Source organism: Ischnura elegans, chromosome 9, assembly GCF_921293095.1.
Source record: "Ischnura elegans chromosome 9, ioIscEleg1.1, whole genome shotgun sequence".
NCBI classification, from domain to species: domain Eukaryota; kingdom Metazoa; phylum Arthropoda; class Insecta; order Odonata; family Coenagrionidae; genus Ischnura; species Ischnura elegans.
Window position 1 is genome coordinate 70,615,515 of NC_060254.1, and position 17,878 is coordinate 70,633,392.

The 17,878-nt window shown below is 39.0% G+C and overlaps 2 protein-coding genes across 2 annotated transcripts in view; both read left to right on the plus strand.

Moving 5' to 3' along the window:
• Positions 1-275: 275 nt before the first annotated feature.
• On the plus strand, positions 276-9,282 carry LOC124165605 (carnosine N-methyltransferase). Its single transcript, XM_046543067.1, has 8 exons — positions 276-522; positions 679-874; positions 962-1,134; positions 4,393-4,533; positions 4,988-5,150; positions 6,840-6,948; positions 7,501-7,625; positions 7,993-9,282. The coding sequence occupies exons 1-8, from the start codon at positions 449-451 to the stop codon at positions 8,164-8,166; spliced, it is 1,155 nt and encodes a 384-aa protein (XP_046399023.1). The 5' UTR covers positions 276-448; the 3' UTR covers positions 8,167-9,282.
• A 3,427-nt stretch (positions 9,283-12,709) lies between these two features.
• LOC124165323 (probable chitinase 2) overlaps positions 12,710-17,878 on the plus strand; it is a 56,752-nt gene continuing 51,583 nt past the window's right edge. The window contains exon 1 of the mRNA XM_046542681.1: positions 12,710-12,938. Coding sequence (XP_046398637.1) covers positions 12,860-12,938 — 79 coding nt within the window. The 5' untranslated portion in view covers positions 12,710-12,859. The remainder of the gene's footprint in view (positions 12,939-17,878) is intronic.

The following is a 17,878-nucleotide window of genomic DNA, read 5'->3' on the forward strand; positions in this document are numbered from 1 at the left end:
TTAACAAAGCTCTCTGAATTTCTGAAACTATGAGGTTACAGTGAAAATTTCTAGGGAAAGGTTTCCAACAGTTTCCCATTCACATAATTATAAACCAAACAGGTAAAACCATAAAAATCAAAATCCTTGTCATGTTTATTTTCTTCCTCCGACATCACGACATCGCCTCTCATTGGTTATTGGGGAAAACCCTCCAGCCAATGATGTTTGCTATTGAGCCAGAAGTTACGGAGGTAGTGGCATCTGTTGACCGAAATATGAAGTATCCCAGACAGTAGCGTAACTAAACTCGAACTTTCGGAGGAATGGTGGGAACCGCTACAAATTGTAATGAGTGTAGCCGTAAACTAGTACCTCGTTGGTATTCTTATCTGTCACATTAATGTTTTAAGGTCATCGAACGATTAATAGCTTAAGGCGCTGAAGCGGAATCCTGTTTGCTCAGGAAATGGATAGCACCCAGGACGAAAAAGAAGAAAGAGAGCACTTCCTCAGAATTGTTCGAGCTTTCAAGCATTACAAGTTAGTACCAGCTACATTTTATTATGCATTATATGTTGGGGAAAGTAGAGGCTGTTCTCTTCATCAACATATGATAACTCTAAAATCTTGAATCACAAAATATCTTATGGTATTGGCAGTGCAATTGATATATAATTTTAAATGTTTCCATTTCAGAGCCCATTCTTTGGATAGAATCGCTCGAACAGAAAGATTTCTGGCCAAACTACCTCACAGGCACAGGGGTCTGCTGGCAAGATACAGTGAGCACTTAGCTAATTTGAAAACATGCGTAGAAAACAATGATAAGATAATCAAGAAAATCACTAAGGATGTCTCCACGATATTTGAAAACTCGCATCTTGTGGACTCAGTACGTTTTTCTGCTTAACATTTGTTTGTGTGCTTGAATTTTGACATTTACCGCGGAAAACTCATCGCATTGACAATTCTCTTGTAGAAATTGGCTGTCAGTTCACCATCAGCCCAGCCAAGCCCTGCGGACATGGAGAAAGTACAAGCTACTTTGAAGCAGTTTGTCCGTGACTGGAGTGAAGAAGGAAAATTAGAGCGGCAGGCTTGCTATCAGCCTATCATTGATGAACTTGAAAAATACTATCCAGAATCCGTACGGTAAGTTCATGCTGCTCTTAGCGAAAAATTGTCTGTTTATGAAGAGTTAGGCAGTTTTTGTAGTTCATTACGAAAAACCATTGTCAATCGAAACATCCTCCATTGCTAAATCATAATTTGAGAATTAACTCTTGATAAGACGCCACAGCGTCCAAGTCTTTTAGGCTCTTCACAGCATTCATAAGTTCAAGCCCCTTGGCCCCTATTTGGTTTTATTTATTAAGATGGAGTTGACATTCCAACAAATGTATTGATTCGATATGCCATAAAATCCATGGATATAAGTTCCGTCCGGGCCATTTGTTACTATGGCTAGGAATTATATGCTGCTTGTCTTCTTTTGATGCCCCTTCATCTCCTCATCATTCTCTTCTTCCTTAACACCATTCTTTGTCTTCATATTGTCGCTGTCTATGTATTTACATGTCCACAGCTGCTTTATCTTTCCTTTTGTATGAGGGCTCTCTGCTGTTGAGTGGTCATTCAGTAACCTTATCCTCCCTTGAAATCAGAGTAGTCCCTTCCTTAAGGTTTATCTTCATTCTGCACATAGTTCCTTTCCTTCTTGCTGTGGGAGAGATCAAACATATGTAGATATCATCAAGATGTTCCTGGTAGTTCATCTGTGTTTGAGTGATCAGATCACCTTCTTGGACATCATGGGTTTTGTGCTTCAGCCATTCTATCAATTTTTCTTAGACATTAGATGCTCAATTAGGTATCTGATCATAACATAGAGAACTCAATGGAGAATAACTCAAAAATGAAGTTGTGACAGTCATATTTTTTCGGTGATACCATTGATGATGCTCTGGAATATGACAATTTGGAGAGTTTTATTCATGAGTCTTACATGTGTTTGAGTCGAGGTGAAAAACTCAGCCTCAAGGTAAGTGCTCAGGGCCAACATGCAGCTTTTATTGGTTTTGCATTTTTACACTCTTTCACTACTAATGCCAGAAATATTCAGCGGTACGTTTTTTGACCAGGCCAACGAAAGCCAAAAATATCCGTCTGAGATTTTACTACACATGTGAAGGAATGCCAAAAATATCGGGCTCTTTGCTCTCCCCCTTTTATGACGGTTAGGGGTATGCAAAGCCAAGATCCGATGCCACTGGTAGGGTTATAAACCTGGAAAGAAGGGAGCCCAACTACCCTTGGAGTCTGAGATAATGCAGAGTCCCTACTAGGAAGGGTTGAAAAAGATTGGTGCTGAGAGTGTGTGATTATCCACGAGACACTTCGTAACGAATGCCCTGCAAAAATGCTCCGTAAAGAGGTGACAGAATGGTCTCTTGGGGCTCAATCGAGCAGTCATGCTAAGGAGATAATTCCACTGCCTCAAAAGGGTGGAGATTCAGAAATGAAGTGCGATGCAACCCTGGAATACATATTTAAAATAATTTCTTGGATGAAGGTCGATGATGATGGATGATCGTTTATTGATTGATGGCACCTCATCCTCTTACTTATCAGTTAAATCTGGTGTGCTGCAGGGAAGTGTCCTCGGTCTCCTCCTGTTTGCACTCTTCATCAATAACATTACTGATGGCATAAGTCCTCCTGGCTGCAATGTTCTACAATAGCGGACAATACAAGATTTTCAGAAAGATGGATCGCCCCCCCCCCCCACAGCTCACATTCCCTTCAATCTGCACTAAATTTTGTCTCTGAGTGGTGCTCTAAAAGGTAATAAAATTTGGTGGACACCTTATTAATGGTAAAGAATATCCTTGGTCAAATAACCTTTTTCTGGCTGTAGCTGTACATAGTGTAGTTTATTAAAGCAATCAGTAATTAATATGATGGATGCATGGATCCGGCAGGAAGGAAACCCATCAGAATGGCTTCCTTCTCGGTGGGTTGTGTCTCTCTAACGTTGTGGTACTACACCTCCATATTACCAACTCTTTTGAGTCTAACTCACAGCTCGATGTTTGTTGCGTAGACTTCTTCGTCACCGGTAACCACACATCACTCATGCATAAACTTAAACACCGTTACAATATACATTCAAAGTATCTATCTCTGATCCGCAGCTTCCTCAGCTCACGTTATCAACGTTTATTGATTGACGGCACATCATCCTCTTACTTATCAGTTAAATCTGGTGTGCTGCAGGGAAGTGTCCTCGGTCCCCTCCTGTTTGCACTCTTCATCAATAACATTACTAATGGCATAAGTCCTCCTGGCTGCAATGTTCTACAATACGCGGACGATAGCAAGATTTTCAGAAAGATGGATCGCTCCTTCGACTCACGTTCCCTTCAATCTGCTCTAAATTTTGCTCTGAGTGGTGCTCTATTTGGCTAATGCGAGTCAAACCATCAATTGGTCAGATTCCTGAATGGGGTTTAGAAAGTGGAGTACTTGCATAGGCGGATCTTGGGGGTGGCAGGGGGGCACGTCCTCCCCCTCAAGACCCTTTAAAAAATACGTAATATTTTTAATACGGTCCCATTATCATGGTGTTTGATGTCTCCATGTTCCTGGGCTTCACCGCGTGGATTTTTCTTTATGACGACAGTTTCTCCGGTATTCCAACCGGCGTCTTCAGGTCGATCTTGGACCTGAAGACGCCGGTTGGAATACCGGAGAAACTGTCGTCATAAAGAAAAATCCACGCGGTGAAGCCCAGGAACATGGAGACATCATCTAGACAACGCCGCGGAAAACTGCGCATCAACATCATGGTGTTTGTTTTGTATAACGAGGTATCCTTGTACCCCCTGCCCCCCCCCCCCCCCCAAGAACAAAATCCTGGATCCGACCCTGAGTACATGCATTGAATCTCCTACTCTAAGCTGTTGGTATTTCCATAATGATTGCAGGATTGTTGTAGGGAAAAATAAACCAGATTAATCTCATCACTTATGTGGGAATAATGCACTACATTGTTGATGAGTTAAAATGTTTCTTAGGAAGTAATTACTCGCCCCATTTCATAAAAAAATCTTAGGAATTCATTATATAAATCCCAACAGTTCCTGAAGAAAAGATTGTTAGAGGCATTCAAGTGCTTGGAAATTCCATGAATAGGTTTACTATCTGTATTTTTTTGCATGGTGCGGAAAGTGGCCCCTTAATAATGGACTAATGGTGATGACTTCTCATTAGAACTGCTGCATCACTTTACTTCAATATTATGCATTAGGTTTATTATTATGCAGTATATGAGTTGAATATACATATTTTAATAGCTTTAAATACTTTTCCATAATTCAAATCTAAAAATTGTATTTTCTTATTTTTCAGCTCAAAACAAGAGCATAGGGTTTTGGTACCTGGTGCTGGACTGGGAAGACTAGCATATGAAATTGCAAGTCGAGGGTTTATGTGCCAAGGAAATGAATTCAGCTTATTTATGCTTTTTGGATCCAATTTCATTCTGAACAGGTGAGTGTTTTTCTTAGGTTGTCATTTTCTGCACCTTAGGCTATTTTGTAACTGCCAAACATGTACTTATGTGCCTTTCAAAGCATCTTCATCCTAGAGCAGATCAAGTGAGATAGATATTTGCTATTGAAATGGTTGGTAGTTGCACATTTCCACATTAACTTTAACCCTCTGTTGGTTGCATGGCTCTACCAGATACCATGCCATTTTCTTTTCTTTGCCAACAAAGTATTTTCATAGTTAGGAAACTCATATTCCATCTGAATTATTTTATACATTGAGTTACATGTCTATATTATACATAATTCTATTTGAAGTGTACTCCCTCTTTTTTATCTTATAAAACTTTATTTTGTGTTTTATTCTATTCACTAACGATAGACTGGGTGAATTTCTGTAAAGTACATAAGGACACTATATTTTTTCATCATCAAATTCATCTCTGTATTTTTAGATGTGAAGGTCCTAATACACTCCAGGTTCACCCCTGGGTCCACCAGTCAGTCAACTGTCTCAACAGTGCAGATCAGACTCGTGGTGTAAGGTTTCCTGATGTCAATCCATCTTGCCTACCTCCACATGCCCATTTCTCAATGGCAGCTGGTGATTTCCTTGAGGTATGGATTGTATGCTCTTTAGTGACTTTTTATTCTATCCTCTGGTTTTGTTGATTACTGTAATATCACCTGAAAATTAATGGAACTGGGGAGAAAATGTGTGCAATGGTGTTTAGTTGCAGACCATTCTTGGTGCCTATAAACTACAATCATATATGTACCCTGGTCATCCATTTTAACCTGGGGAATGCCATTTACAACTAACTGGCCATGTAAACATTGTAGCCACTTGAGATGATAAGTAAGTGTAGAAAATGACTGTGGCTGTTTCTATCTTGCTGGAAGGAGAAATATTGACCTTTATTAACCTAAAACATTATTGTTCCTAGCCCTTTGATCAGGATCTGCCACCATTAACAAAAGGAAGGTTAAACCATGATAAATTCTTTCTGATAAAACTGGTCATAAGTGGGAGGTATTTTTTTTGCATTCACCAGTTACAGTGGTTGGGGAGATTTTTTAGAATTAGGTCCAATTACTTGCTAAAAAAAAGAAAAATTCCATGCACACGCAACTGATTAAAAGAATATGCCATGTTTTTTGTAACGAGACTCCCAACGTGATACTGAGACTCCTAACAACATATTCAGTACCATTTTTAGGTAATTTTTACTAGTAATGGAAAACCCTACTGATGTGGTGCGAAACATAATATACACTGGAAATTGACCAAAAATTACTTTGAAAAAATATAAGATACATTTTAAAACATTTCTTTATATAAATCAAGATACATATCCACAAGTGATTATGAGAAAAAAATCACTAACAATGTAGTCAAATTTTGAGACAAAATACTTTGATTTTGTCAGCAAAGTTATGTTTTATATGGATTGGCAGTTTGTTGTACATTTGCAGCCCTGTATGTTGTGGCTATATTGCAAATTATGTAGTTCACAAGAATGGTTGGTGCTGTTTATATATTTTCTAGTTTTTTTGTGCTGAACATCTGAGTTTAGGTCATAATTACTCAGGCTAATTTTGGAATGGAGAATGGCTAACGTAATGTATGAGCAGAGTATAGGTAATATATAGCTTGTTGAATAGGGGTATGTTCAGCTGCAGGAATTGGCTGACAAAATGATTCGCTCAGTCTTCTTTTGAATATTGAAAAATTTCATGGCACTAGAGCAGGGGTCTTCAACCATTTTTAATACAAGGGCCAAAAATCGATTTCACATCGTCCGGAGGGCCACAATGCTCCATGTCACTTTACCACCACATCAATAAAATTTAAAAAAATATCATTTCAATGTGTAATAATCTTTATTGGTTAAAAGTTTAATCAATCAATGTGATTTTTGACATTGTTTATTATTGACAAGTGTGTTGATATTTGGTTCGCTATGCAATATTTTCTTTAGTCTCTAGGGGCCGTAAGAAATCAGCCGGCAGGCTGCATGTGGCCCGGAGACCTTAAGTTGAAGACACTTGCACTAGAAAATAATCCCCAAAGGATTATTCCGTACGAAATGTGAGAGTAAAACAAGTCATATTAAATGTTATGGCGTACATCATTTGATGCTGTTTGACAAATAAATCTGATAAGGAAATAGATGGAATTTGGATGATAAAAAATTCTAAAGGGCCTTTCTTCTTTTTTTCGTGCCACTAATGACCTCTTTTCATTTTATATATATATACATTTTAAATATCTCTGTAGCATTCATTCAATTTTTATCCTTGCAGATTTACACTGAAAACGATTACTGGGACTGTGTGGCAACATGTTTCTTCATTGATTGTGCCAATAATATTGTAGCTTTCATTGAAACCATTTACAAAATTATTAAACCAGGTGAGTAACTTGTTTGAAATTTAAAGTTCTATTGATTAGTGCTATTTTCTCGGAGCTGGATCAGAAAATATACTCAATACATATGTACGTAAAAGTACAGTATTGGAATTTGCTTTAATATCTACACCTTATTCATATTTTCACCCAAACTTGTTCTTTTAGTAATAAATACACCATTTCCTATGGTTCATCAATTTTTTTGCTTTCCTTATTATTCAATCTGGAAAGTTTTTAATAGTATTGGGCAATGTTACCTTAGTCTTATTGATATTTTTGAAATTGCCATGAATAATTATCATTTTCAGATAAAGGAAAAAATGATGTAACGCTAGAAAAATAGCAAGGTATACTGTATCAGCATGTGTACAATATTTTTGGTATGTTCTTTTAGTAATTGTGTTCTAATAGTTGTGGAATAAAAATATAGAGTCTAATACATTTACTCTTGTCATTTGTGCTGGGTCATAGAAAGCCTATGACTGCCTCTATTGAATTAAAAGAGTTATTCATTGTTCCAATAGGCTTTACTGTTTTTTTCTAATTCTCATATAGGTGGTATATGGATCAACCTAGGACCTTTACTCTATCATTTTGCTGATATGCTGGGAGAAGAATCCATTGAACCTAGCTATGAATTAGTGAAGGAGGTTATTCTTGGCATCGGTTTCATAATAGAGGTAATTTACTTGTTTGATTCTTTTGCTATTGATGTTATGAAATATGCTCTCTTTCAGTGTTGGGGGAAGTGTAACTAAATTCATGTTCTAACGTCCATGGGCTTCTTACCAGGTCAGGTATTCAGGCCATGAAACTGCCGTACATTTTTTTCCTGGAGGCTATCCAGATGTTAGAATTAGTTAAGTAACTGACCTGTCTGAGCCCAGAGCTTCACCCCGAATCTGTCAGATCCAAATAGGCCACTTAAGGGCTTCTTAAAGCTCTTGTAGCTAGTATACTATGCCTGGGGTTATTTGAATTAATTATGTTTATGTTTATGATTTTGCATTTGATTATTTTAATGTACATATTATTCTTTCCTGTCAGAAAGAAGAAACCGGAGTGAAGACAACATATGCTCAGAATCCATACTCATTGTTAAAATACGAGTATGACAGTGTATTCCTAGTTTGCCGAAAACCAGAGCAAAGTTTTTCCTACACAAATGGAACTCAAGAGGAAGTAGAAGATTCTGACTTTGAGGAGAGTCAGCCTGCATAATGAAATGGATTTTTATTAAAGGCTCTTTGTCTCTAATTAATAGGAAGTGTGAGAAGGACTTCAGTGTTTGTCTTCATTTATATTTTTTGTATGTTTTAATTTGTTTATAGGAGGAATCTCTTGTAAAGTGAAGTGATTTTTATGTAATTTTATTAATTGTTAACTATGATGTTAACTTCAAAACTTAGGTAAGAAACTAAACTCTCTGAAGTGGAAGGAAGGCTAGCTCAGAAAAAAACTAATGTCTCTTGCACAAATTATCGTAAGCCTTGTGAAACTCCTCAATTTTAAATTTAACTCGGGCTTGATCTACAAGTGTCATCAAGGCAATTTGAAAAGGCCTTTTATTATCCTCCAAGTTCGCCAAATTCAAGAAAATGGAGTCAGAAAAGGTATTTCTATTGTTTATATGTTTTATTGGCCATTCTTTTCTTAATTTGCTGTTAACCAGCATAGCATAATAATGTAATTGCCATAAAATATTGCCTCCATGTATGTATTTTACATGTATTCCATTTTATACTGAGAGAGGAAGACTAAACAGCTGATGAGAACTGCTTGTAATGCTTCAGTAACTGGTCATGTGGTGACTCTATTTTCGATGTATATCAAAACAGTTATTGTGTTATAATCACTGTTCTTAAATATTCTTGAGTGTACTGCTATGCCAAGTTGATGACTTGGTCTGACCAGGTCCCATTTGGATATAATTTGGACAGGTTAACATGTTGTGCCTCAATGAAAACATAGCTTAGTGAGTAATCATTCATTTGATTATAGCTTTTGCATTTTTTGTGTGAATGAAATCTCATGTCTATGGAGTCAACTCACTCTAAAGGGGTGCATACCTGAGATAAGTTTTTTTTACCAATGTTTAAAGGCTGTGTTTTCCCCTTTGCCGGAACTTGAATCTTAGTTTAGATTTATTTTGTGTGAGCACCTCATGGAATATCCATCACTTTTTGGCCATGTGTTATTGTGTTGCTATGTTTATGATTAGCTTGCTAATGTATTGACCTTGAAAAATTCTATTTTCATTATTCTGATGATAGATCATCAGAATTGTATTTTATAATAATGTGATTAAAGACAGAACTAAATGCATTTTGCACTTAAGATGCGTCACTCATTTTGAAAATGCTGCTTACAGCCTCTTTTAACCCTTCAACTGCTGTACTTATTTAGAATGCAAGTCTTCAACTCTATGCAGGAAAATTTGGCTAGGAAACTACATAGTGACTTTTTTCTGTAAAGAATGGCAGGGGGGAGGGGTCTCATGCCCCCCAGACACTTCAAACATTAACTAGATCTTTAATACAGTCCCTTTTATCATTACGTTCATTTTTTTTGTGTAATCGGTAATAGAGTTAAATTTAGAGGGTACTTAAAATACTTTTCTTTTGCACGGCAATTCAGGTATAAAAAGTTATATCTCTGGTAAAAAAAAGAATGTAGCGAACCAAGATGGTATGACGTGAAAGCAGAAAATCATTGAGGCGAAAGAGAGCATGCCAGGCAAAGATGAAAATAATCCACACTGATTTATCCGCTATTGATCACGAGTTGATAATAGAAAATATAGCCTCAAGGAAACATTAAAGAAAACTGTCTTTATTGTATATATAACTTAAATTAATAATTTCATATTGATAACTTTTATATTAAAATAAAATGTATCTTTAATTGTTGTATGTTGCTCTTAACCCCAAATATAAGAGGACTGTTTGCTTGTCAGACCTTTGTGTCCTCCCCCCTCACACTCCCACCCCCTCTTGAGAAAAGAATCCTGGAAATCTGCCCTTGCATTGGTGAAAGAAAGACTGAACAATAAAGATATGAACTTGGGAGGGCAGGTCAGAGGAGATGGTCAAACTTTCTTGTACATATTTCCAACAGTCATCTGTACACTCATATATATATATATATATATGTACGTTTCCCACAGCTTAAGGATTAATGTTTTTTTAGTTTCTAAAAGGTCTTCTCATATTTGATATTAAAAACAACACAACAATATCTGCGAGAAATATTCATTTTATTTTGATATGAAATCAAATGATTGAGGCTGTGTAATACACAAAACAAAACAAACGTAATGATAGCGTATTAATAATTTTGCATATTTTTTAAGTATCTGGGGGGGGGGGGGTGCGTGCCCCCGTGCCCACCCCCTAAATCCACCTATGGAGTCTGCTATGTTTAAGATTGCAGAAACCCTGATTTGTCCGGGACAAGTCAATTTTTGTAAACTGCTAAATATGATGGTGTGATGCATCCTAATCCTCTTTAGTTTTGTATGGGACTCCCCTTTTGATGCCAACCTTATTTATTTTACTGACTGAGGTAAACTTAACAAAATGGCAGAAATCCTTGCAAAATTCCTCTCTCTTCCATTCCTTTTTCTTTTGTTGGCATTTCTTCTTTATGGCATTGGCCCCCTTTCATTCATCTGAGAGAGGTTTTCTTTCCCTTGCTAGTGATCTCCACTGAGTAAATCTTCCCCTCCTTTCAATCTTTCTGTACATATATAAGTCATGACTTCCCATTTGCCATATTAGTAGTGGAAAACATAAACACTTTGTTTTTCCTCATTAGAAAGATTAATTTAATTCTTATGATAATATGGTTTGAAAATTTTCTCACTGCATGTTTAGCAATTTATATATAATGGGAAAACTTGATCTCTGTATTTTCTTAGGTTTTCTTCCACGTCAGTTGGCTTGTGAACAACAGTTACACTGGCTACCCTGCCTACGTCTTGAGCAGGTGTAGGGTGAAGACCTGAAGATGCTGGCAGGATATCCAGTGAAACTGTTGTCCACTAGCCAACAGAAGAAAAGCTGAGGAATATACAGAGATCAAACCATCACCGTGGAAACTTCCGTTCTAACATTGGAAAAAACTTATTTTATAATGGCAAATATGTCTCCGAGGGTATATATAAGTAATAACATAGGTGTAAGCAATGAAAATATTTGCTGACTATCACAATCTCTTGTAAAAAATTTTCACTGGTTTTGGCAGTCAAGCCACTATCACATTTATAAATACCAAAGATATGGTATTTATGTAATTTAATTTTGATTTGTAGATTTGATATTTATGTACCTGATAGTGGCTTGACAGCCGAAACTGGTATTAATTTTTAAAATAAGTTGTGGAAATCACCAAGTGTTCACCGCGTTCAAGCTTCAAGTTTCGATTTAAAGACAAATGTATTTATGTACTGTTTTTGTAATTTCCTGCAAAGTTTTGCCTTCTCTTTTTTGCCAATTTAATGCTGACTGCTTTAACATGCCCTGCCGTTTGGGGCGGAAGAAATTATTGATGAGTGATCGTTAATTTTCAAAATTTGTCCCATGATCTCACCAGGGCTGGATCAAAGAGGAGGCTCAGACCCTGGATCACCCACTAAGCATGATCTTTCCACCAATATAGAAGTAAATTTCACAAAATCGGAAAACAGAAAACCACCATCTGAGGGGATTCAAAGTGAAGCTGGTTTTTTTGTGAACATATTTAGTCGTCAACATTGAAGTTGATTTAATGCTGCTGATAAAAAACACTTTATCCGTTGCCGTTGTTCCCTATTGGAAATATCCGATTCCGTTCAATTGAAAATTGACAAATTGCAATTGAATATATGGAAATTCAATTTGATTTCCTCATATTCAAATGAATTTCCTCATATGCAATTGAATTTACATATGTATATTCAATTGAAACTTCTCACTTTTCAATTTAACGGAATTAAATATTTCCAATAGGGGTTGATGTAGCCCTGAACGCAACCAGTGGTACCTCCTGGCCTCCCACTAAAATAGGCCCTGGGCCATAGGCGAACCCAGCGAGGGGCAGCTGGGGGCGGCTGCCCCCCCCCTGGAAGCAAAAGTAAATTTAGTTCAAAACGAAAGTATTTTTTTTATCTCCAAGAAAAGTGATGTTAATATAAAACATGTAATATAATTAAAAAATAATTTTTTCAACAAATAATTTTAAAAACTAAGTAGTAAAGCGCTGTTATAATTTTTTTAAATTTTGGTTTCCTCAACCTTTTCTGTGAACTTGAACGACTACGGCTTGCCCCCCTCCAGTTTTGATCCTGGGTATACCCATAGAGGTCCTCCATGGACTCCCATACCCATAGAGGGATCTCTATGGGTATACCCATGAACATACGTATGTTCATGGGTATACCCTTGCCCCGGGCCACCCACATACTAAATCCGTCCCTGGATCTCCCTCATCAGAGAAATCCTAGATAAGTGAGCGATTTCCTCGAAAGCTATTTAAAGCATGTATCACCATGAGATATTTTCTCTCCTCGGAACGTTGGTCTCGAAGACGAATGAGTCACGCGGGGATGAAGTCGTGAATAATTCGTTCAGTCTTCGGGTTTGCCGGAAAAGAGCGGGATTACTCACTCGGGCGTTGATGTCACTGGAGGCTGGTGAGGGGAGCGAGTAGTGTCGGTTTCCGTCGCACAGGTGGCGCCCGATGCGTTCCACGCCCCTCCCTCCGTCGCCCCTCCCGGAAAGAAAATTCTGTTGCTGCTCCGCTGGCCGGTTGGAGGAACGAGTCTTGGGTTAGTGTTCGTTTGAAGCGGTGTGTCGACAGTATAGTGACTCCTTGGTTGTCTTCTGACTCAACCTCCGTCCAACAGGTATTCTACGGGTGACCAAAGGATAGCATCATGATTACGAAGGACCTCATATCTCTTGGATTGCTCCTGGTCGTCGCGACTTGCGTCGGTTCTCAGCGACAGCCCGGCGGTGAGTTGTTTTTCTTATTACGTTTCTAGATTTATGTTCGCCGCAAATCGTGTGGAAGCCGTTTTCAGTTTGGGAGTGGCAGCGTACCTACCTCAGGCGTCCTTGAAGGAGATGCGTCACTTTTACTGTTACCTGTTACTTGCTCCTCGCAAATCCGTACGGGGAAAGGTGGATTTTTCTTGCCTGAGTGATTGTTTTTTTTGTCACGATTGTAGGCGATACGGTTTAATAGCTTGTCGCGACCTCAGGTTTCACGTTCACTTTCGTCGGCAACTTCATTTGCCCGTCTCAGGTGAAGTAGAATTTGTAAGGGGCGAATATTCTTCACCGACATTACTACGATAACGTCATTCGCATTTGTTTGTTAGATCTCGTTGACTCACAGGCAATCTGGTTCCAAGGGCTCTGTTTCGTGTATTGTTGGATGCGGGAGATCCTTTTCTGCAAAAGCCCGGTAACCACCGCCTGTCGCCCGGTGGGTGGGTAGCTCTTATTGAGTTTTTTTTCGTTTGTATGTGTGCAAAAGATGCGGGTCACTTGTCATCTCTTTCCAGAATGCCAGTCCACGTCTACTTTTTTTTCTTAACACATCGCATCACACCCTGCCCTCAATAGCGCAAATTGGCCCGAATTGCCAATCACCTGTCCGAAACCGTCCGCTACCAAAAACCGGCTCCAGCGATGCCGCTTACGATTTCTTCGATGCTAAACGAACCAATAATTACCTCAGGTTTTGATGTTTCTATCATTTATATCAAAGTCATCTTTCCCTGTTCTTCAGGTACGAGTAGCTGCGAATGACCTCAGTTTTCTTTCTTCTGGACGTCCTCTCAACCGAACCGTAATACATACGCCCACGGGAGCCGTGGCATTTTTTACTGGGGCGTGGGTACTTCGGGCGCGCCCGGGCGTAGTCTATGAATTCATCGAGGTTAGGTTGGGTAGGAGTAGAGGCTGCAACGCGTTAGCTTGAATGTGGAGAGAGGAACGTAAAAAAATGACGAGTCAGTTTCTATAGTGAATAAAGGAGTAAAGGATGTACTACTAAAAAATTGTGTCTGAAGACTTTCCGTCGTCAGCCTACTTGGTGCCTTAGTTTTTTCAAGAAGGCTTCACGATAAGTCGCGAAGTATATATATCGAGGTCGTGTGTGGCGAAAAAATGGTAATGGCCTAATGGTAGCCTGCAGTCTTTCGAAAGTTGCCACTCCGCAAAATATTATTGAAATTTATTTTCAAGATCTGGAGCAGACAACGGGAGAATCGGTATCGTTCGAAGTGGTTGGAATTATGCGATGACTTTCGAGTGTCGATTAATTTCAACCTTCGAAGCGTGATCATGATTTAAATATGCAGATCAGCGTAGTTTTAGTTTGGAATCATGGATTCGGCTTTGTGAATCCTGCCTCATTGACTCGTTGGTCCGTAAATCCTCCAAACCCAAAAAGCAGCAAGACTTTGTTTTTACTCGCCCGGATTTCATTTTACCCTGTTTGTCTACACCATTTACATGCACCCTGTTGGTGGTCGGGTGCTTTGGAAATGCCTATGTTGGGATCCGGTGCAATTTTATTTTTATGAAATCAACATTATTAATGGTCTCATTAACATTATCGTAGAAGGACAGGTGGAAGGGATGAGAGCCAGGGGTATAGGCCTCGAATGAGATACACAGAGCAGGTTATGAAGGATGAATAGCATGGGTGTACCCAGCGAGGGGCAGAAGAAAGACATTTTTGATTCTAGGGGGGCGGCTGCCCCCCTAGAATCAAAAATGTCTTTAAGGAAAATAATATTTTTTCAAGGAAATATTTTTAAAAAATAATAAAGAGCTGTTACAGTTTCCTTAAAATGTTGATTTCATTCACCTTATCCATGCTTAAATCTTACGTACAACTTGAACAACCAGGGCTTCCCCCCTATTTTTTATCCTGGGTACGCCCTTGATGTATGGCAGAACTATCATGTAGGTAGTACGGAGGCTTCCACGGTAATTAGATTGATAATTACTTTTCGGGTTTCGGGCGTTGACTCATTTTGGTGGACGACAGATTCGGGAGAATTCCAGCTCTCGTCTCTGGGTCCCGTTGCTACAACGCGGTATTTACCCGGAAAGCAATTATCAATTAAGTAGGCGTTAAAAGATAGTTGATAATAGTGTGGAGTGGAGAGCCGCGTAAAGTCCATCTTCAATGATGACTCTTGATGATAATGGTGTAAGTGTTCCTTAATATTAACTCGGAGACCCGTGTGATACGATGGAGGGAAATCTTTTCACCTCTTAACTGATGAATGCATTGTTATCAGCGCTTGAGAGGACCCAAAATAAAATCGGAGAGACTATGCTAGCCAGTTCAAGGAATCTAATTCTATCAATTCGAACCCCGCCGAAAAAAAGGGTTTAAACCAGCATCGAAAGAGTTCTCTATTATCTGTTTTTTCGACCTCGCAATTGTTAGTTGACATTTTCTGACGCTGGTTTTTGTCCTGGAGTGGAATTTTGCTATGTTGAAATGTGCACTCGCAATTTTCTAAGATTATAAAATTTTATACCGACCTACGTTTCGAACGCTTTTTTCGATTTCAATCCCCTATCCCCGTGATGCATGAAAGAATATTTCACAGAATTTTGAAAACTGTTTCGGAGGGTTTATTTTGTGCTCGTGACCTTTTCTTTGACAGATGGCGCGGGTCTTAAATTCTATTTGTGATGTCTATCCTCGCAGGATCACTAGCTAAGGATTTGAAAAGACATGTATCCAGTGTTTTTTTCTGTTGCTGTGACCTATTATTATTTTCGTATTCTCCGTTATCACTGACGGGAGATTCGTGACTCAGTTTCTTGGAAAGTAGCGGTGTTTCTTCTCGTCTGGCGAAGAGTCGTGGGTCGCTCGGATGTGGGTGATGCGGTCGAGTAAAGATGAGAGTTTTCGCGGTCCTTCATTGTTGCATGAGACGTACGTGAGAATTTCGCTACGCTCCAGGAAGCTGCTACTCCATTAAAAGCGGATTGGGACTTTATTTTTAGTCTTTTTTTCTCATCCTAATTTTCCGTACGGCTAGCCATCGTCTCCAGGCCTTTCCTAACGATGTTTGGACAGGTGTTTCGTTCATAATTCTTTTTCGCTGCGTGGTGGAAAATTTCCATTCCCTCTCTGACATGTTTTAATAGAGCACTCACGAACGTTCGTCGGGGTTATATGTGGGACAGCCTTTGTGATATTTTCATTACTATCCAAATCTCACGATATCTCACTAAGGGGAGAGGGTCCAAAGATACAATCCATAATGAAAGATTTCATTATATAATGACAAATGTTATTATCATGAACCATAGATGAGCAGCTTTTGTATAGAACTATTTGTATAATTTACTGCTGAGCTATGTCTTATTTTCATTGAATGGCAACCCGTACAAATGATTGTATCTTCTGGGGTCCAAAAATCGCCAAAATCACCTCCTTTATCGATACGCAGTAGGGTGGAGATGGATGCATGGAAAGGGATACAAACAAGGAAGGGAAAGAAGGAAGGCCAAGGAAATACATATCGGGAAGAAACAGGGTAGCAACAAGAAATCCAAGGGCTGAAATGATATGACACTTCACTCTCGCTTTACCGTTCGTACGAGGGCAATTTGGAAAGTAACCTCGCTCCGGGCTCACAGTGCTGTAAAAACTGGAGAGGTTGAGCGCAAATTGAAATGGGATGTGAACGATTTTAATCTTTCCCGGTGAATAATATTCAGAGCTTCTTCTCGGGCTCTACACCAGGTTTTTAGTTGTATTGGCCGACGTTTCGGAAAGCGACTTGTCTTTTATTATCAAGGCGTGTTAACTGTGTGAATTTGGACATTCAGACAGTAGAACGCCTTGATAATGGAAGACAATTCGTTTTCCGTAACGTCGGCCAATGCGATTGAATTAACCTGATGTAAAGCCCGAGAAGAATTCCTGAAATGTGATGTGTTTAAACAACATTCCTACAGCCCTTACTTGGCTCATTCTGATTACCATCTGTTCACTGTAATGAAGAAGTTGCATTTGGAATGGAGCACTTCGGTGACGATGAGGAGCTTAAAAACGCCTTGACACATTGTTTTAAACCTCAGGCGGCCGCTTTTTACCCAGAAGCAATTGGTAAAACGGAAAGTGCTTGAAAAATTGGGGAGACCATGTTGAAAAATAGAGACGAAATATGGGACGAAAACAGTCGGCGGAAGGTATTGCGCGTCGTGCGCAAATACTTAAACTAAGTGGGAATACTCTGCAGTGTCTAATTTAATCAATCTTTGATGTGCAAATGGCTTTTTTCTCTGTGCTGATTTGTTTTTTTTACGGCGATTAAGAAGTTACATTACGAATTGCCCTCATAATTTGTCTTGATTTCCTGGCGAATTACCGGCTTAAAACTTATACTATCGTCTTGCAAAAAGGGAAAATACTGAAGTGAAATATTCTTTTGAGAGATATGCGTAAAAAATGTTAAAAAATACATATTCTATGTGCCCCCAAAGTTTCAAGAACAGAGCGAAAGTTTTGCACACGCGCGACGTCATAAGGAAAGACCGGTCCAGCGCGTATGGTGTTAGAATGTTATGAGACTAAATGGAGGACCTTGAGGAGTGTGGCGATTGGGAGAGTGTTTAACTCACTGTTTTCCGGTTGGTTTCTGCGTCACGGACTACTTGAATTCCGAGATTTCCGATCGGCTGCCGGAAGCTTTGGTGATGGAGTGGAGATGAGTTCACAGAGAGGAAAAGTTCTCCATATTCTGACGCAAACCTTAAAGCCAAGGTCGCGAAGAAGGCGGCAAGTCGATTCTGATCGATTACAACCGGGACTATTTTATGGAAAGAAACAAACTTAACGGAAGTTTTGATATTTTAGTGTACACGAAACGCGTATTGCGCAAATAAATTACGTCGGAATATTGTATAGA